This window comes from Anser anser, assembly GCF_964211835.1.
Source record: "Anser anser genome assembly, chromosome: 10".
In the NCBI taxonomy this organism is placed as follows: Eukaryota; Metazoa; Chordata; class Aves; order Anseriformes; family Anatidae; genus Anser; species Anser anser.
Genome location: NC_139730.1, coordinates 138043 through 159114, shown reverse-complemented (window position 1 = coordinate 159114; position 21072 = coordinate 138043). Strand labels below are relative to the sequence as shown.

General features: G+C 41.6%; 1 protein-coding gene across 4 annotated transcripts in view; it reads left to right on the top strand.

Moving 5' to 3' along the window:
- The window catches only part of TP53BP1 (tumor protein p53 binding protein 1), a 49116-nt gene that overhangs the window by 20220 nt on the left and 7824 nt on the right, over positions 1–21072 (top strand). For all 4 annotated transcript variants that reach the window (XM_083850192.1, XM_083850191.1, XM_083850189.1 and 1 more), the window contains 10 exons: positions 10726–10845; positions 11446–11682; positions 12165–12210; positions 13481–13573; positions 14548–15049; positions 16005–16157; positions 17453–17739; positions 18079–18255; positions 18470–18891; positions 19020–19211. In XM_083850192.1, coding sequence (XP_083706318.1) covers positions 10726–10845; positions 11446–11682; positions 12165–12210; positions 13481–13573; positions 14548–15049; positions 16005–16157; positions 17453–17739; positions 18079–18255; positions 18470–18891; positions 19020–19211 — 2229 coding nt within the window. The remainder of the gene's footprint in view (positions 1–10725; positions 10846–11445; positions 11683–12164; positions 12211–13480; positions 13574–14547; positions 15050–16004; positions 16158–17452; positions 17740–18078; positions 18256–18469; positions 18892–19019; positions 19212–21072) is intronic.

The following is a 21072-nucleotide window of genomic DNA, read 5'->3' as shown; positions in this document are numbered from 1 at the left end:
AGTGTCCTTGAAAGGAAACGGGTCTGTGGTAGTCTATACTTCCCTTTTAGGTGTCCTTACTGTTTTGTTTGTTTGTTTATTTGTTTATTTTCTCCTTTCATTCTCAGAGGAGGATTTTCTTTGTGGAGGTGTACAGAGCAGCTTTAAGCTAGACATTAATATAGCAAATTTATCTTGAGTAATTTTAAGTTGAATGCTTTTTATTTTCACATAAGGTGCTCTTCAGTGGGCATTGTCATGAAGCAAAGTCAAAATTGAGAGAAGTCTAACGTATTTTTCATGTATCCTTTTGTATCCCCCTCTCCCCCCCCTTCCCCTTTCTTTTTAATCTGGGACAAGATTTTTTGAAGTGAGCTAGAATAAGGAATGGTTCTGTCTGAAGCTTAACCAACGACAGATTGAAAAGTGTTTTGTTTTGGTTTTTTTTTAACCTTTAAATTGTTTTGCCATGCAGCTATGCATAACTGCTGGTCAAGGATGGGAAATAAGTGTCTGGAAACAATGAAAGGGAGCAACCCCAACAATGCTGCCTTAAAGTGTTTGTCTGAATAGAGACATGAACTCTTTATAATGTTACTGTGGTTTCATTTCAGTGTTGAAACCACTTTAACTTGCTGTTGTGTAGTTAAGGAATCTGGAACGCTGTACCTGAGTTTTGTGGAGATTTTGCCTCTTAGTTGGCTCTGTTTTAAAATAGTTCTGTACTCCTCAAATGAGAAAATAATAGAAGACAGTGTTTTATTTGGTATTAAATCATACGCGTTTTTGTGATGTAACTTTTCATTATAAACTGCAGGATCAGAGAAGAAGGAGAGAGAGTTTTCCCCATCTTGTGATGGCAGTAGGTAACTTCCTGTCTCCTGAAGTTGGTGACTGTGAAAGCTGAGTGTCTGGAAACATTAGTTCTCAATAGGCGATTGTTGTCTTTACATCTGAGCAGACCAGTATGTTAGTTTATGTTTACTTAAGTCTTTACACTGATTTAGGTAGTTTATGCTCTGAATTATCTAAGTCATTCGATTATAGTACAGTAGATTAATATAATTGCGGAGTGCTGTTTAAATTAAATGAGATGTTCAGCAGGGAAGATATTTATGAACCACCTGGTAGATTCAGATTGACCAGTCTGTGATCTTGTTTTATGGAACCTAAACAGCTGTGGACTAGATTTGAATCGCTCCTAGCGCTTGAAGGTTGTGGTATTGTAGTATAGTCCTATAGTCTGTTCTTCAGAGCTTTGTTCAATGTTTTCTTGTTTTTATTTTGAGAAATTAGTGTAAGATATACTGCTCAAACATATTTCCTAATGTTCAGTCTTACTTTTCCCTTTAGGGACTCAGAGTTGATAACTGGTCTGAGCAATTTTCTATTCTTTGTCACTGAGAGATCTGTGCTTTGTCAGTGAGGGATATCTCACGTCCTCTGCCAACTTACGGTTTGTTTGTTTGTTTGTTTTTTATCAAGACCCGTATATTTCTTCAAAACTTCTGATCAGTCTCACTAGTCCAATATTTTTTGCTATTTTCTGAACTACTTGTTTACTTTTTCTACTTACGAACTGATCCTGCCATTTATGACAGCTTTGGCTGTTTCTTCCTGATAGCTTTTTGAGTGCATTCTTATATGCTTCCCTCCCCTTTTCTTCAGTTCTTGTGACCTTGAACCGTGCTGACTTCTGGAACATGTGATCCTGTTTGGAAAGGTCAAAATGGCAGATTTCAGAAAGGAACAAGATGAAGAGCTTTCTTCTTTATGTCTGAGCAGACGTAGGTGAGATGACTTTGAAGTGCTAGATGGAGATTTGGATGAAAAGGGTTTGAGTGTAATACTTGTGTGTTTTTAATACCAATTTTTCTGACAAGTTTAGGAAATACCCCCCCAAAAACTGTTTAATAGTATGGAACTATCTGACAACAAAAACTTGAGATACTCACAAATAGGATGAAGGTATCTTGCGTTGTAAGTTACAAATGACAGGTAAATATTCGTATCTGTAAAAGTTAGATTACAGTGGGGTAGAGAAGAGAGATTTGAATGCTTATGTATGTCACCGGTTTTGGAGAGATTTCCAGCAAAGGATTGCATTTTTCAAGCTGGACTTTACTATTAATATCTGTTGACCTATTTTAAAGCAAAATGAAGCTCAAATTACTTTCAAGCAGCATGGAGCCTTGTGGCCATAGCTTTTTAATATCACTGACATGTGAGAAACACTTCTACAGTGATTGCTTTATTATGAGCTAAGTATATGTTTAGTCATATAAAAATTCCCTTGCTTTAGGGGTTCTGATCTCTTTGCTTAGATTTAAGAACTCCACTTTCTCAATAATGAACTCATATGAGTCAGTCCGTATTTTTGAGCACTGTTTAATATACCGGCTATCATACCAATTTAATTGATGTAACTTTTGCACCCATTCTTGTGAATGCGGTTTCACCAATGAAACATTTGAGTGTTTTTTGGTTTTGCTTTCTTTAACATCCCAGAACTAGCGACAAACAGTTTCTTTCAGAATGTTATAACAAAATTCTGGTTGTTGCTGAGCAAGAAAGAAGAGTGTTTCAGTTGACCAGAAATGCAATGATTTCATGCATTTTCTGACTTAAGGTCTTTGTTTGCGTGGGGAACCAAGCGCTAAGCAAATGGCATGCTGGAGGCAATTTGGTGTAGTGTTTGTTTTGTCAACTGAGACAGTAGTGTCATCAGTTTCAGACTTAGGGTATGTTGCTGGGATACATCTGAATTCCACAAATTCTTGTACAAAGTTTGGGGGCTGTCACTTCAATGAGATTTAGGGAAAGCTTTCACTATTGTTTAAAAGTGGTCTGATTGAATCATGATTCATTTTTCAAATTAGGGGAAAAAAATTCAGTATCAGACTTTAGAGGCTGTGCACAAAATCTGCATTGCCGGGGTTTTAGATACTCTGTGGACCAATAATACCAGCCTCTTTGTTAGATTATTTTGTTGCTATTTAATGGTATGGATGTTCTATTGTTTTTTTTTGTTTGTTTGTTTTTCCCCTTCTTTGGTCCTTCCCATTCAGGGGCTTGCAGTAGGGTCATTGTGCCCATGTAATAGCACTAAACTGAAGACTGAAAATCATGTTCTCTGTGAATCGAGATATTAAACAGTCAGAATAGAATCGGTCTATTTTGGTATACAATTTCCCCCTGTATTTTCCCTGTTATTGAATGTCGGATGCATATGGATGAATATAAGGGCAAAAATGTAGTGGGGAGATACTTCTGGAGAAGTCTCTGTTTCATCATCCAAAAATGTATGATTTAGGAACTTTTTTTTTTCTTGAATGGGTGTGTTCTTCTTTCCCTCCATGAAAATTCTCACTGTGTTTTCAACCTCTGTAAAGTTCTAGGCATCAAAGGTTCTTGCAGTAGGAAGATTGACAGCTTAAATTATATTCTGAGTTTTAAAAAAATAATACCACAACTGTCTTTGTTTCACCAGGTATTAGTTTCATTTGATGACCCCTAATTCTGAAATTTTAAAAATCTGATAACTTCAATTTGTGTGGAATCCTGTAAATGGCAAGAATGAAGGTACTTGATATCAGTGTTGTAAAATCTATTTCCTTTCTATTAAGCCATTTTAGATATTAGGGAAGTGTAAAGATACAGAGGACCTCAAATATTATTTCACATGAAGGTGAGTGATGATGTTTTAGATACTGTGTTCTTAATTTCCTCTAACTAAAAGAAGAAAAATAACTTTTTGTGTAGAAAATAGTACTTTTTTTAAAATAGAATTTAAAAATAAATAAAATTGACTTTTCTGTTAACAAGTGTGGGGCATTTGGTATGCTGGGACTGGATGTCTGAAAACAATGTGGCATGCTCAAGAGAACAGTATAGGTCTTTGAATTTGACAAGAGTATTGGTTCTATTAAATAACCTGTTTGGCAGGACACTGCTGAACTGATGATAAAGATGAGTAGCTATTATATAATGAAGCTGAACTTATGTTCCACTTCCGTATGGCGTTTCATTGAGTTCGCAATCCCCTGCTTCTTTTTCAAGAGAGCATGAATAAAACTTCTTTTAGCTTGAGGTAATATTTCTCTTGTATATCATACTTAAAACATTTTTTCTTAGATAAATCTAAATACAACTTAAAGACATCACACTTAGCTTGATTTACATTCCAAAGAGAGCTGTAAAATGTGCCATGTTTGGAGAAAATGAACTTGAAAATTAATGCTTGTGGTTGTATTTTGCGTATTTATTTTACACTAAATAATAATCATAGAATATTAGAACGGCTTGGGTTGGAAGGAACATTAAAGATCATCTAGTTTCAACCTCCCTGCCATAGGCAAGGATGCCACCCACTAGATCGGGTTGGCCAAGGCCTCATCCTGCCTGGCCTTGAACACTTTCAGGGATGGGGCATCCACAACCTCTCTGGGCAACTTGTTCCAGTGCCCTCACTACCTTTACAGCGAAGAATTTCCTCCTAATGTCTAATCTAAATCTATCCTCTTTTAGTTTAAGACCATTCCCCCTTATCCTATTGTTAGGTACTTGAGTAAAGAGTCCTCCTCTATCTTTTTTGTAAGACCCCTTTAAGCACTGAAAGGCCACAGGGAAGTCTCGCCTGAGCCTTCTCTTCTGCAGGCTGAACAGCCCCAGCTCTCTCAGCCCTTCTTCATAGGAGAGGTGCTCCAGCTCTCTGATCATCTTTGTGGCCCTCCTCTGGACTCGCTCTAACAGGTCCCCATCTTTCTTGTGCTGGGGTCCCCAAACCTGGGTGCAGTATTCCAGGTGGGGCCTCACGAGGGCAGAGCAGAGGACAGCCACCTCCCTCGACCTGCTGGTCACACCTTTCTTGATGCAGCCCAGGACACAGTTGGCCTTCTGGGCTGCAAGCACACGCTGCTGGCTCATGTCAAGCCTTCCGTCCTCCAGAACCCCCAAGTCAACCCCTCAGAGCTGCTCTCAATGAGTTCTCCGAGTTTCTCCGAGTCTCTCTCGGGGATTGCCCCGACCTAGGTGCAGCACCTTGCGCTTGACTTGTTGAACCTCACCCGGTTCACGTGGTGGGCCCACTTCTCCAGCCTGTCCAGATCCCTTTGGATGGCATCTCTTCTTTCTGTCGTACCAACTGCACCACTCAGCTTGGTGTCACCTGCAAACTTGTTGAGGGTGCGCTTGATCCCATCGTCATGTCCTTGATGAAGACCTTGAAAAGCACCGGTCCCAAGACAGACCCCTGAGGGGTACTGCTCATCACCAGCCTCCACCTGGCCGTAGAACCATTGACCACTACTCCCTGGGTATGACCATCAAGCCAATTCCTTATCCGCCGGATGGTCCACCCTTCAAAACCATATCTTTCCAATTTACAGATTAGGATGTCACGTGGGACTGTGTCAAAAGCCTTACAGAAGTCCAGGTAGATGACATTGGTCGGTCTTCCCTTGTCAACTGATGCAGTCACTCCATCGTAGAGGGCCACCAGATTGGTCAGGCATGATTTGCCCTTGGTGACACTGTGCTGGCTGTCTCAGATCACCTCCTTGTCTTGCATGCGCCTTAACGCTGCCTCCAGGAAGATCCGTTCCGTGATCTTGGCTTGCAGCAGTTAATTACATATGATTACTTGATATCTGACACACACTGTTTACTATTTGCCCTGACAATACAAGACTTGTACTATCCATGATATCAGCTCCAGTACAGAATCGCAGATTATTTGGGATTGGAAGGGGCCTTGAAAGTTCCTCCTTCTCTTGCATGTGCCTTAACATTGCCTCCAGGAGGCAATGTTCCATGATCTTGTCAGGCACAGAGGTGAGGCTCAGTGGTTTGTAGTTCCCTGGGTCTTTCTTTTTACCCTTTTTAAAAATGGGGGTGATGTTTCCCTTTTTCCTGACTACCATGATTTTTCAAATATGATGGAGAGTGACTAGGTGACTCCATCAGCCAGTTCCCTCAGGACCCTGCTATCCATGTTATCAGGCCCAATAGACTTGCAGTTAAGTTGCATCAGGAGGTCCCAAATTTGCTCTTTACTTACAGTTGGAGCGACTCTGCTCCCTCAACCCCCATGTAGAGGTTCGGAGACGCAAGAGACGTGGGAAGCTTGACCACTAGTGAAGACCGAGGCAAAGAAGTTGTTCAATACCTCAGCATTCTCCACGTCTGTTGTTACCGGTTTGCTATCTTCATTTGTCAGAGGCAACACTCTTTCCTTAGTCTTTTTTTTTTTTTTTTTTGCTCCAATGTAGCTGTAGAACCCCTTTTTGCTATTCTTTGCATCCCTCGCCAAGTTTACTTCTGTCAGTGCATTGGCTTTCCTGATCCCATCCCTGCACATCCAGACAGCATTTCTGTACTCTTCCCAGGACACATGGCCCTGTTTCCACCCTCTCTGCATTTCCTTCTTTTGCCTAGGTTTGGCCAGAAGGTCCTTGTTCAACCATGCTGGTTTCCTACCTTCCACGCTTGATTTATTGTGTATGGGAATAGAGAGCTCTTGCACCCTACGGAAAATATCCTTAAAGAGTTGCCAGCTCTGATCAGATCCTCCGTCCCTAAGGGCCGTCCGTGTCCCATGGGATCTCATCTACTAATTCTTTGAAAAGGTGGAAGTTCGCTCTTCTAAAGTTCAGGGTCCTGACTTCGCTCTTAGCCAGGTCCATGTCCCTTGAGATCACATAGGATTGCTCTATGTTAGGAGAGAGTTCAGGCTTTTGAGATGTTCTGCCTGCTGCCTTCAGACTCCTGAAGTACAATGGAAAAGTATGCATCGTAATATTTTTTTCTTGCCATCACTCAGGGACTAAGGTATGAAGAGCTTTAAAGCATCATCCGACTTCTCTTAAAGCAGGTTTGTTCTCACAACAGTTATTTCCAACAGGAGGCTAATCAGCAGATAATGAAGCATACATCAGTATGCACAAACTTTGGGTGAGGACTAGAAGGATCTTGAAGAGTCCAAGAAGCAGGACTAGAAACCAATGGTGAGGTGGGTAGGGGCACGTCCTCCTGTTTATGAAGTTGCCTTGAATGAGCTTAAGTGAACTGTTCAGTTATTCTACAAAAAAAAAAACACTTATAGGATGGAATATGATAGAGTACAGGGAGAAAAGGGATGACCTGGAAGGCCTCTAGAAGTACATACACTTCTTTCTTATTTGCTAATGGAGTCCTTTTTGATGTATCACAGGTAGGTATAAAATACCAACAGAGAACACTGTTGTCAAGTTTTTGTCCTGTCTAGCAGCACTAGTGAGTTAAGAGCAGAGGTAAGAGATGGCTTTTTGAAAGAGAAAGCTGAAGTTCTTAAATGTAAGTCATGGTTTCTGTTGGTTGTGGGTTTCTTTTGGCCCTGCCTCCCCCACACTATACCAGTTTGAATGTAATTCATTGCTCTAGTTTTAGTAGCTGCTTAGATAGTAAAATGTTCCTAGGTCTTCCACATAGTGGTCTTTCCTCTCTGCTTTCTTCTTTTGAAAATATCCTATAGCATGATCTGCAAGAGCCCTTGGGGAGATGTGTGCACAGAAGACAAAATGGCCATCCACTGATAGTGTTATGTGTAAATCTTCATGTGGCTGCGAGCCATGGTATGCACCACATCCCTTGTAGAAGTGATGGGTAGGGAGAAGAAGTAGAGTAAAGGGGGCTGTGCACGTGCTGCTGGAGAGCTTCAGGCTGGCTATCTATGCAGTAGTAGTGTGCAAGAAGCATCAGCGTATGTAGAAAAGGGAGCGAGACTTACATTTTCATCTACAAGAGAAGAAGATAAATCTGCTTCGCGTAGCTTGATGCACAGTTGGAAGAATCGATTGTCTCCTTCTAAGGGTGTAGTTTTGTGCTATGCTGGTAGTTGCTATTTGCACTGTGCTGTAAAACATCCAACTCTCCCTGTGAAAGTTATCTAAGAAATTTTTTATACCTTAGCATTAGCAAACTTGAGAGAAGCAAAGTGAGCCAAAGAAAGACCAGATCTTTTGATGTTGAAAGATAAAAGCAAATGTTATAGGATGATGGTCTTAAGGATATAGGAGAAGATTTTAGAGAAATGTAACCTTTCATTGTTTGAATGGTTGGTACAGTTAGGTGAAAGTAATCAAGCTTTCAGGCATATTACGCATTTTTTTCGGTCAGGCATTCATAAGCTATTTGAGAGGAATGGTAACTGGCCTTTTGATATGCAGTGTACCACAAAGTATGAGTATCATTGTGCTGCGAAATACCTGCCCACTGCAAAAACATGCTGGAGTCCCTAGGATGATCTTAAGGATATTGCAGTTGCTGAACCATATCGTCAAAACCTGTGACGGTATAGCAGCTGATGGTGAAGATGAGTTTCCAAAAAGACAGTAAATAACTTTTTACTGGCTTTTTTCCTTTTTTTTTCTCTCTCCCCTGTGAGTGGATTATGTCTTCGTCATGTATTTATGGCATCATTTCCCCCAAAGTGGTTGTGTATATTATATGTTAGCATCTTGTGTAACTGCAGAATGATGCACTACGTCTGGCTATAACTAAAAGTTGTGTGTGAGTATCTGGTGCTAGCTCTTGAAACCTTTACTAGAAAATTTCCAATACTGTTTAGTTTTGTTATTTTTTAATACATGCCTATTAAAATTAGAAGTTACAATGTGACTTGCATTGTTTGAGCAATGTTTTGGGAAAACGAAGGTTAGGAATAAAGATGATGAAAACCAATTATCACCATAATGTGGGGGGGAAATTGTTATTCTTTTAATCTTATTTAAAAATTCCATGTAATTTGTAAAGACTGATGCTTGCGTATTAACGTCCTTCTGGTGGCAGCTGTCAGCTGGTTATAAAACTGCAATCTCTGTTATTTCCCTTAAAAGTTTACTCTGGCAAGTTTCCGATGTTATGGTCTAACTGTTCATTGACTGCTGCTATATATTCAAGCTCATAGGTAGATATCTGACTCACAGAACGGCTGTGGTTGACTTCTGCAGGTCTTCTGGTCCAACCCACTGCTCAAGTGAGATCACCTTGAGCAGGTTCCACAGGACTATGTCCAAGTGGGGTATATCTGCTGACCGTTTACCCAAGGCTAATCATATGGTGGTTTGGGTTGGAAAGGACGTTAAAGCTCATGTAATTCTAAACCCCTGCCATGGGCAGGGACACCTTCCAGTAGATCAGGTTGCTCAGAACCTCATCCAACGTGGCCTTCAGCACTTTCAGGGATGGGGTATCCACAGCGTCTCTGGGCAATCTATTCCAGTGCCTCACCACACTCATAGTGAAGAATTTCTTCCTGATGTCTAATCTAAATCTACGTTCTCTTAGTTTAAAACTGTCGTCTAATCTAAATCTACGTTCTCTTAGTTTAAAACTGTCGTCCCTTGTCCTATCGCTACACGCCCTGATAAAAAGTCCCTCCCCATCTTTCCTGCAGGCCGCCTTTAAGTACTGGAAGGCTGGTATAAGGTCTCCCTGGAGCTTTCTCTTCTGTAGACTAAACAACCCCAACTCTCTCAGCTGTCTTCACAGGGGAGGTGTTCCAGCCCCTCTGATCATCCTCGTGGCCCTCCTCTGGACCTATTCTAAAAGGTCTATGTCTTCCTTAGGCTGGGGACCCCATAGCTAAACACGAGGTCTCGCAAGAGCAGAGCAGAGGGTGAAAATCACTTTCCTCAACCTGCTAGCTACACTTCTTTTGATGCAGCCCAGGATACAGTTGGCTTTCTGGGCTGCAAGTGCGCACTGCCAGCTTGTGTTTAGTCTCTCATCAACCAATGCCCCAAGTCCTTCTCCTCAGGGCTGCTCTCAATCTGTTTTCCACCCAGCCTATATTTGTGCTTGGGATTGCCCCGACTCAGGTGTAGGACCTTGCACTTGGCCTTGTTGAATTGCATCAGCTTCACATGAGCCCACTTCTCCAGCCTGTCCAGGCCCCTCTGGAAGGCATCCCTTCCCTCCAGTGTGTCGACTGCACCACTCAGCTTGGTGTCATCTGCAAACTTGCTGAGGGTGCACTTGATCTCACTGTCCATGTTGCTGACAAAGATGTTAAACAGCACCTGTCCCGGTACCGACCCCTGAGGAACACTGCTCATCACTGGTCTCCGCTTGGACATCAAGTCATTGAATGCAATTATTTGAGTGCAACCACCCAGCCAATTTCTTACCCACCAAGTGGTCCATCCATCACATCAACGTCTTTCCAATTTAGAGACAAGAACGTCATGCAGGACGGTATCAAATGCTTTGCACAAGTCCAGGTAGATGACATCAGTTGCTCTTCCGTTACCCATGATGATAATACACCGTTCTGTGCAAGGTTAGGTTATTAATTCAGGCAACCCATAGCTCTGCCAGTACAGTTGTGTCCTGACTTTCATTTTTGTTTCTGGCCTTGTTTCTGTTCTCTGTGCAAAATCCTGAGCACTTCTCAAGAAAACCTGCATTCTGCAGAAGTCCTTTTCACATGAGGATGTTTAGTCTCACTTTCATCTAGCTTCTGGAGACAATTGTGTCAAAGTAGACCACAGTCCAGACTTTGACCGAGAGAGACTTTCCACATGAAAAGTGAGGAAGATCAGTTAGAGCAGCAGTCCTGAGTCCACTAACTGTTCAGGAAGTTTTTGTACAGGATAGCACCAGGGTTATGCTTTTCCTCGTTTCCACACCACAGTGATCTTTTGCTTTTTGTACTTGGACTGGAGTACGCTCCTGAAATTACTAATCCTGGCTCTCCCTGTCTTTTAGGAACTCCGTTTCATTTTACTTTGCCAAAGGAGGGTGATATCATTCAGCCCTTGACCAGCATAACACCACCTCTTACTGGCCAGCTTAAAATGGGACCTAGAAGACACAGCACACCAATTGGTGAGTTTGACCTGAATGGTTCTCTTCAGTTTGGAACTTTTTATTCTAGATGCAGGGTCATAGGATAACTCAAACCTGTCTTGGCAAAAAACATTGCTGCTGTATGAGGAGGGCTCATCCCTCGTTGTTCTTTCCTTGGTCTCTAATGAAGATGTTTGCTACCTGAGTATGGGGTTGTACGGAACACATCTTCCTTCATTGTATTCCCATATATAACTCCATTAAAGAATGCAAAAGACCCCTTTGAGTAGTGAAAGCACTTAAACTAAAAGAAGGTTGTTCCCAATATTCATCTTTTTGCAAGACTTTCTCTGCTGGGTTCACAAAGTAACAGCTTGGATGTGTTGGAGAAAAGGAAGCGTATATTTCTGGTAAATAGTAAATCATTCTGCTCTCATCGTAAGCTACGGATGATGCTTGTGCTAAAAAACTTTGATGCTTTCAGAACTCCAGGATGACCAGATAGGAATTTCCACTACTGCACTATCACTAATAATGCATGCAGTGACGCGTTTTCAAAACCAAACCAGGCCCTGAACCACAGCAGTGGGAACCACAATGGCTACTTCCATTTTTACTTCTTTGTTTTCTTATTTTCAGTGGCTGATAGTTGTCCAGACAGCACTATAGCAACTAGTGATGTTACAGCTGAGGGTACAATGGGTACCAACAATGTCACCATGGAAAGTGCAGTGGTATCAGCAGATGTGTCAGAAGTGTGTGAGAAAGGTGATTCTCGTGTAGTTCCTGAAGCTGATGCAAAACTCTCTCTGCAAATGAACCTTGTTACCCCTGTGAATGATGGGAGTGAGGAATCCCTGCGGTTCTGCTTGGAAAGTAAGAGACTGAAACCTCGGAATGTACAGGTTGTACTAGACCTCAGCCCTGACTTAGAACCTCTCCGTGGCATTCCCTGAGACGGTCTCTGAAATCTCGTAGTTTTTCTTCTTGGGCAGTGAGAAGAGAGGCCTCTGTTGTAGGGGAAAGATACTTCCAGCAGACTGAAAATTGTGATGTACATTTGCAATGTCCCTGGACAGAAAAAGAGTTTCCTTATGTTAAGGAAGGAAAAGATACTGAAAGTATGATCTGAATGAGCAAGTTTGATAGCATTTTAATCAGAACAGTGACGTTCAGTCTAATAGCCTAAAACTTGCATATGTATACAGGCTCAGGCCTGTGGTGATAAGTTGGGTGGGGAGGCCTGGGGACCCTTTGTCTGACATTACTCAACCTCTCAGCTCGCTGGGTGTGGGGTGCTAGGAAGGATAGGAGAGACTGTGACACTGAAATCGTCCTTCCCTCCCCTCTTGTTTCAGAGCCTACAGCCAGTGACAGGAAAAATGGATCTTCTGCTGCTGCCAGGTAACTGGGCTTGTTGCTGTGCAGAGTCAACACAGAGGTCTGGTTGGATCCTTTTTCTGCTCATTACCAGTGGAAGGGGGAATAAAAGTTAAAATGAGACATAGAAGCAGGGAACTCTTTTAAAGGCAGCAACAACATTAACTCTTTAGTTCTTGCATCAGGTTTTAAGTGAGTAGACATGGGTGCAAGGTGGGTCCAAAACAGCAGGTTTCCCACCTGCTGTTCTGCTGTAGGCTTTGTGCTTTCCTACTAACATCAGCGTTTTACCTCTTCCTGATTATAGTCAGAGCAGAAATTCATGTCTTGTGCAGTCCAGAATGCAGGTCTGCCCTATCAACCTCTGAAATTTCAAATGTGGTTTTCTTTGTTATTGTGCAATTTTCTGCAAATAATCTCAGCTCTGAGGAGTTCTGAAAGAAAATTCTGTTTGATATGAGGCTGATAGAAACATAACAAAGTTGCTGTTGGATTGAGATCACAGTTTAATGCGTTGACCAAAATGCAAGTTACTTCCTTGATCTTTTCATCTGTATGTACCTATCTTATCACATATGTAAGAAAAAAAAGTTTTGGAAACAGGCTTGTTATCATGTACTGTATTTCCACAGCGCCTAGTGTTGCTTGATTGTATCTTTTAGACTGTACGATTTGTAAGTACTAATAAGAATCTGAGTCAGAAGACACTATCTATAGTGGTCTGAGTGAAGTATAATGGTTTGAAGCAGTGAGAAAACTTCGAAATAAACTCAGTACCTCTTGTCGCAGAATTAGATGCTGGATGGTAAATATGCCTCAGTGCTGAGGATGAATGGCAGTCAGTCCTCACTGACTGAGGTTGGGTTGCCTTTGTAGGTGCAGATTGAACTTGATCTCTCAGAGTCTGCTTTACAAGTCTTTCCCAATAATTTTGCTCTGTCATGAAGATTTTAAATAAGCCATAAATGATCTAATGGTGTTCCCCAGTGGCTGCAAGAAGTAGCGATGGTGAAACTCCTGATGGTGCTGCAGTTTTTTACCCTAAGTTTTCTGGAATTGCTAAATTGCTCTTGGCTGTGAGAGCGTCTGCAGAAATAATAGAAGTGCTTATATAATTGCAGGTCGTTTTTTGATCTTCGAGTGTCTGACCATCTCACTCGTTCTCTGGTTGCATAGGTCAGCAAACTCGATTTTAATGCCAGTAGTTGTTTTCCCAGGGGGGTAGAAAACTCTCTCATTATGCTGTATTTTCGCAATCCCTAATGCTTTTTTTTTTTTAAATCTGCATTGCTAGCTCCCAGAAAGCATCATCTGTGTTCAGTCGTGTCTGTGAAGTTCGGCGAGAGGATGAGGCCAGAGGCCATGACCTTTCAGCTTCTCCATTTAGGTAACTACTTACAGTCTTTGAGTGCCAGTCCTGGTTAGATTTTGGATTTACACACGTGTGCATTTTTAACATTAAGAATTAAAGAAACTACACTGAGTCATTGTCTTTGGGTGACTTAAAAGGTTGGACACAATGAAATTAATATATTAAGTACTGTATGTCTGTATCTCACATGGTAATCACAGAATGGTTGAGGTTGGAAGGGAACCCTGGAGAGTACAAGGTGTCCAACCCCATACCAAGCAGGGACACCTAGAGCACGTTGCACAGGATGACATCCAGGCGGGTTTTGAAATTCTGTCTTTTGATGGGGGCAGTGAAGTTTTGACCTATGAAGAAAAAGTAATTTATATTGCAAGAGTATTGAATGGTTATACTATAGACTGTGATGACCAGGAGCTTCCAGTGCTGAGCAGTATACAGACAGAATGGAAGACAGTGACTCCTCAAAGTCTCTCAGGTATGAGGGAGGATAAATGTGTACTTCTAGTAAGATTCAGTATACAGTCCCATATAATACCTGATAAGGTTATTGACAGGGAAGAGAAATCTTAGTGAAAGTGTTAGACAGCATTTGTGTTTACGCTCCTGCCTCTTCTTGCTAGGTGTGATTACCTCTTTCAGGTCAATGGAGTGCTGAAGCAGACTGTAGGAACTTCAAGACGGCATGACTTTGAGAAGCATTTTGCATAGGTGGTGCTTGTTGTTTGGAGCATACATTGCTTTATTAGTGTTTGCAAAAGCTCCTAGTTTTCTATAGGTGTCAGCAATTCTTCCTGCCACCACATGGATCACTTGAGAGATGTTGAGAAATGTTTTACAATTTGAAAACACACCGAGTTCTTTGCAACCTTAAGAAGCAATTGAATAACTGCATTGCTATTTTTTGAATAGTGCTTTCACCTGAGTAGCAGAATATTGGCCTTCCTGCTTTTTTAATCAATAATTTTGACCTATATATAACTGGTTTGCAGGGGGAATCTATTCAGTTTTCCTGGCACAGAAGAAGATGATGAATTATGTAAAAATCCCAGTGGTCAGCAGTGCCGGCAACACAGAGCAGATGACAGTGGTAGACAGCTCCTGATTCCTCAGAGGATGCAGCAGGGCTGCCATCAACAACCTTCTTGTGCAGAGGAGAGGGAGTCTGTGGAGAATGGTACTGTAAGCACTCAGATGGAACAAGGGACAAGAATACAGAAGAAACCAAGTAAAGCTGTTGCAATTAATGAAAGCCAAGAGAAGCAGGCAAATACTAATAATAAAGGGATTCAAACTACATCAGACTGTCATTTTACCCCAACAACTGCTACAGTAGCAACACAAACAGCAGAAGCAATCTGTAGGCGAGTGGATGTGGGAACCAGTATGTCTGGGCAAAGACCTGGTCGACAAGATGCAAACATCCAAACTGAGGAGAGTGGGGAAAAGCTTGTGAATGCATCTGGAGAAGACACAGACTCTCTGCACAGTCAGGTGGGATGAAGGCTGCGTGTATTTAATTTTACTGCTTTAGAACAGTGAAGTATCCCTTCAGCCAATAAATTCACTAACAGTAATTTCTCTGTCAAAAAAAGCCAAGAGACCTCTTCAAAATGTAAATGTCATAAGCTTTCCTTTATCAACTGTAGACAGCTGCTAAGGTACTGCAGTACTCAGTGGACAGAGTAAGTTTGGGAAGTAAATGTCCTGATATTTTCTGAGAAAATATGGCAAGTGATTTTGTGTCTGTCTGTGTGTGTCCAGACGTAGTTAATGCTATTAAAAAAAAAAAAAATTTTTTTGGATGGAGGAGGAAGTTGTATGAAATCTGGAAAGAATGCTTTGATGCCTCCTATTTGCACCAGTGAACTGGCAGCTTATTCTGCTGCTCCATCCAGTGACAATGGATAAACGCATCAGGGGAGAGCTCCTCTAGTTAAACATTCTAACAAGATGAATTAACTTTGAACTAGTATTTCAGAAAGTTTGCTGCAGACTCAAGAAAAATCACTGCTTTGAAGTTACAGCTTGCATATTTCTTCTGAATATAAAGACTAGAATAATGATCTTTTGTAGACTTGAAATAAGAACTGTGCATCCTCTGGGAAATAGGTTAGAGGGCCATAAATCCACTGTGTGATAGTTATGTGATCTGAGAGCCCACTGAATGAATATCAGAAGCTATACTAAGCCAGTTTGGTGTTTCCTCCTTGGACTGCTGTGATTTCCCTTCCTCTGCCCCTCAACAAGTGAGCAAAATGTGTTCAATTTTCCCTTGTTCAGGGTCTTTCATGTTGTTGCATCTAATTTGCAGCAAGATACTGAAAGGTTCCCTACCGCAGTACTCAAATGTGATTAGAAAAAACTGTACTGCAGAGATGACTGTACACAGAAATTATTTGCTTCTGGTTGTGGTTTGTTTTCATTTTACTTTGTCTTGTTTATACAGGGAGAGGAGGAATTTAACCTTCTTCACCCACCCAGAGGCCAGGTTCAGCGTCGCCACATGCGAACTGTTCGAGAGGTGCGCACTGTTGTTACCCGTGTTATCACAGATGTTTACTACATAAATGGCGCAGAGGTGGAACGAAAGGTAGTTGAGGTAAGTTCCTGTTTTCAGGGCTAAATATACTAATATGTTGGCTGAAAAAATAAATTGTGTTGTGGCTGCAGAAAACGAGTTGAGTGAGCAAACCAGTGTGCTGTGATGACAAGTTTTTTTTTCAATGAGTGAACATGTAGACCATTTAGTGCACATTGAAAGCTGTGTGTTTGTTGCTGGTGTATTTCATTCCTGTTACTGCCTTCTGAAGACACACTTCTTTGCGAAACAAAAATGGACAAAAGACTTTATAATATGCTTCTCACTATTGTAAAATTATTGGGGTTTTGACAAAGCAGAGATTTCAGAATGGGCAGAAATTCTATTAGTCAGCAAAAATCATTTCTACCTGTAAAATTGAACTGTGTAAGACTGTTCAGCCTGTCTTGCAGTTCAGCGTTATCTTTCACCTGTGGTCCACGGGGTTTTGAGTCATGTCGACCAGATTCTGTAAGAGATCTCCAAAAAGCATCTTGAAATAAAAAAAATAAGCCTATTTTTACTATGCTTGTATTGCTGTACAATCCATTCCTTTATTGGAAAATCTTTAGGGAAACTCAAAGGGTAGTCAACAAATGCTGATACGATATATACGGTAAACATATCAGCCTGCTAGCAGTAACACATTACTGCTATTCTGCTATGCAGGTAAATAACATAAGTGTCTTGTGCTAACTGTGTTGTTACAATGAGTAATGGCACAAAGGGATAAATTAGTTCGGTTACTTATGCTCTCACGCTTGACACTACACACAAAATTGCTTATTGTAATATTAAAATAGAGAATTAGATTTTCTTAAATGTGTTTTCATAGGCTATGTAATCGTAATCATATAACCATTTCCAATTTATCTACCAGCATTTGATACCAGTATTGTGTTCACAAACGGTTATATATCCATAAAACTTGAATTGCTCCAAATGACCAGCCATCTGATTTTGATCTTGTATTATTAGTAACCAAAGGCTGATAGTGTCTCATGTAGTTGTTGCACTCTTACACTCTAAAAGGGTGGAAATCATTCAAAGCCAGGCTGATTTCTGGCTTTGAAATCAAAGCCATCCAAGCTCTGTCTTGGTGACTGATTTCTTAATGTGACTTCTTCGTATGGAGCACAGGTACAGGCCTATAGGGAGAGAGCTGCTGTCTACCATTGGTTAGTCCAGACTCAATCTGCATAGCTGTCTTCAATTTCATGAATGTGTTCTCAACTTGTTTGTGTCTGGTGTTTCTACAATGTAGCTTCCATCTAGTAAGTTCATCACCTTTGAAGTGGCCTCTTTTTTCTTCTAAGGAAACTGAGGAGCCTGTAGTGGAGTGCCAGGAGTGTGAGACTGACACATCCTCCTCTAGAACAGCAGTGGGCTCATCACTGACCTCAGGGGACCTTGGCGATGTCAGCTCCTTCTCATCTAAAGCCTCAAGCCTCCACCGCACATCCAGTGGAGCAAGCAGTGGTCACTCTGCAACACACAGCAGCAGCTCAGCACGAGGAACTGGAGCTGTCAAAGGGAAAATGTGTGGTGCAGAAACTGGAGAGTTTGTTTTACCCCTTGGCCGAGGCATCTTAGGAAAACTAAGGTACGTGCAGAGCCTCGAGAATGGAAGAGAAGGTATTTTGCAGAAGTCAACAGCTGGCTTGGGTGAAATGTGAAGCAAGGTAGACCCCAAACCAAGAAATTTCAGGGAAGGATCTGTCTTGATGAACAGAAATAAGGAACAGTCTTTGCTTTCCCATCTTTTCTTCCTGAAGGAGTAATGGTTGTTTCCTTGTGATGCATAACTTTGCTTTAGGTCTTAGCAGTTTAGGAAGGATGAGGCAAAGTTCTTGTCCAGTTGTCAGATCACAGGGAAAATGGAGTGATATAGTGAGGTGATAACTCTTTTCAGAATGGTTAACTGAACTCATGAATTCTCTAGTCCTAGGAAAGGATCTGGTCAGCCAGCATCTCCTCTCAGAGTTAGCCAGACAGGAGCACTTCTGTGTGAGGAAGAGGAGGACTCTGTGCTTGGTACTCGTCAGGGTGGCAGAGCACCTGTTACACCTCGTGGGCGAGGAAGAAGAGGCCGCCCACCATCTCGAACAACTGCAACAAGGTACCCTGGAAAAAGCCGTCTGTAATTTTAATATTGTCAAGGAAGAGAAGGGGGGCCTGCTGTATTAGTGTGACAGAGAACACGGAGAGTTAAGTATTTCAGGAGCTAGTTTTTGGTGATAGCATGTAGCAGCAGCAAGAATCTGTCTTAAGTATTCTTTGTTTAGTAACTGTTTTTACTGATCCTTCTGGGTCTGCTTTTGTCTTTCCTACAGAGATTTAGCTGGAATTCCAGGTGTAGAGGATCTCTCAACTACAGCATCACCTGAGGAGAAATCATTTGTTCGTGCAGTTCGCCAGCCAGACGGAGGGGAGAAATCTGACACTTCTGGCTTCTGTGCCTTACGTCGAAGTGACTCTCCAGAAATCCCATTGCAAGTGGTGACTGGTCCTTCAGACTGTGCAGACTCATCCTCTGGGAGCAGCTTTGTGGGCCTCAGGGTTGTAGCAAAGTGGTCTTCAAATGGGTACTTCTATTCTGGAATGATAACCCAAGATGTTGGCGCAGGGAAGTACAAGCTGCTTTTTGATGATGGGTATGAATGTGATGTGCTAGGAAAAGATATTTTACTGTGTGACCCTATCCCACTGGAAACTGAGGTGACTGCACTCTCAGAGGATGAGTACTTCAGTGCAGGTAAGAGCAGTGCTTGAGGTCAGTTCTTGGGTTCTCTTGAGTTGCTGAATCCAATGGAAGATGGGTGTTTGTTCAGGAGGATGGGAAGCCTAGGTGCAGTTAACAGGTGTCATTTGCTGTCTTATCAGGCGTAGTGAAAGGACACCGGAAAGAGTCTGGAGAGCTATATTATTGCATTGAAAAGGAAGGCCAGAGGAAGTGGTACAAACGAATGGCTGTTATCCTGTCTTTGGAACAAGGAAATAAGCTCCGGGAGCAGTTTGGGCTAGGCCCTTACGAACCTGTCACCCCCCTGACGAAGGCAGCTGACATCAGTCTCGGTAAGGGGAGGTGCTGTTGAGCTGCTGACTCTATGTAGTTTGAAGTGCTCCTGTTTTTCTTCTGGAGCTATGCTGTTACACATCTTGTGCCTTTGAGATGTTTCTGCTTCCTGATCCCAATTACCTATGTTTTAGATCTTTCCGGATATTCAAAAATGTTTTCAGAGTTCATAGAATATCCCAAGTTGGAAGGGACCCACAAGGATCATCGAGTCCAACTCCTGGGTCCCCAAAGGACCATGCAGAAAATCAAACCGTGTGCCTGAGAGCGTTGTCCAAACGCTTGTTGAACGCCAGTAGGCTCAGTGCTGTGACCACTTCCCTGGGGAGCCTGTTCCACTGCTAGACCACCCTCTCAGTGAAGAACCTTTTTGTGATAACCAGCCTGAACTGCCCGTTGCAGCTTCAAGCCGTTTCCTCGGGTCGTTTTGCTGGTCACCAGAGAGAAATCAGTGCCTTCCCCTCTGTTCCTCCTCGTGAGGAAGCTGTAAACCATGATGAGGTCTCCCCTCAGTATTGTTTTCTTCATGCTGAGCAAACCAAGTAACTTCAGCCGCTCCTCACATGTTCGTGGAGTTCATTGACAACTACCTACAAATTGCGCTGAGCCAGATCAAGATCCATCTAACCCTGTAACCCTGTGTACAGCCTCAAACAGCAGCTTTTTTATGTATCTTAGGGGAGATCACGCAGGGAAAACAAGTTTGGATTTGATCTTTGGTCTAATACAGCCTTTCAGTAGTCAAGTCTGTTGAATCTTTTGGATCAGAGGCTGCTTCTGGACCATTGTTTTTATCAGTTAGCAGCAGACCTGAATTTTGTCTGACGCATTAAAACAGAGTTGTAGTGGCACAGTCGGTGTGGCTCATTGTAGTCAGTTTTAGTTTGGAAAAGCATTAAGTAATTTTGTATCATCAGTAGACTTTATCTCACAATTCACTCTCCTTTCCAAATATCTTATTAACATGTTGAGCAGTATATGCCCGAACACAAATACTTGAACTGCTATATAAGTAACTTTGTTCCATGTATTCTTGCCCAGTGATCATCCTTTGTGATGACCAGTTATTAATACATGAGAGGACATTGCTCCTGTTTGCTTTAGTAACTTTAAGTTATAGAGAAGCTTTTGGTAAGATCATATATATATATATATATGTACACACACATACATTTTATTTAAAAACAACAACTCCAGTCACTCATGCAGATCAATCATCATCCATATTCTCATTGATTCTTTGAAAGAATGCTAATGTATTCAAGATGATAAATACAAATAAGTTTTTGTTTCCCACCAGCTCACTTCTTCATGAATCTACCAGATCCTTATTATCATTTCAGTGAATTTGCTGGTACAAAAAAAAAAAAAAAAAAAAAAAAAAAAAAAAAACACAAAAAACCAAAAAACACAAAGCTACCATTTTGTAGTTCTCTGGATTATGCTGGAGGTGTTAAGAAAATGTTTCATTAGTACTATAGTGTGTACCTTTTTATGGAGGTGATTTTTAGGCAACAGATTACGTGCAGCTGTTTGTAATTTAGCAATTCCAGACTTGAATTCCTTGCTATGACTTGCTAAGCACTGGATTACCTTATTAATTCATCCTTCTTCCATTATCCCTACGTTCCTCTCTATCACACGTGCAAATAACTTATTAAGCTTTCTGGTGACAGCATGTTTGTTGAATATTATTTCTTGCCATTTTCCTTTTTGATCCCTTCAGTCTCTTAACACCTGTCCTATGGCATGTGGGTGAGCCTATGACTGAGCCTGGCCAAGGTTTTCGAGAGCCTGATGCCCATTACTTCTTTGCAGCTTGCATTTTGTTACGGCAGTACTTAGTTTTACAATTGTAGC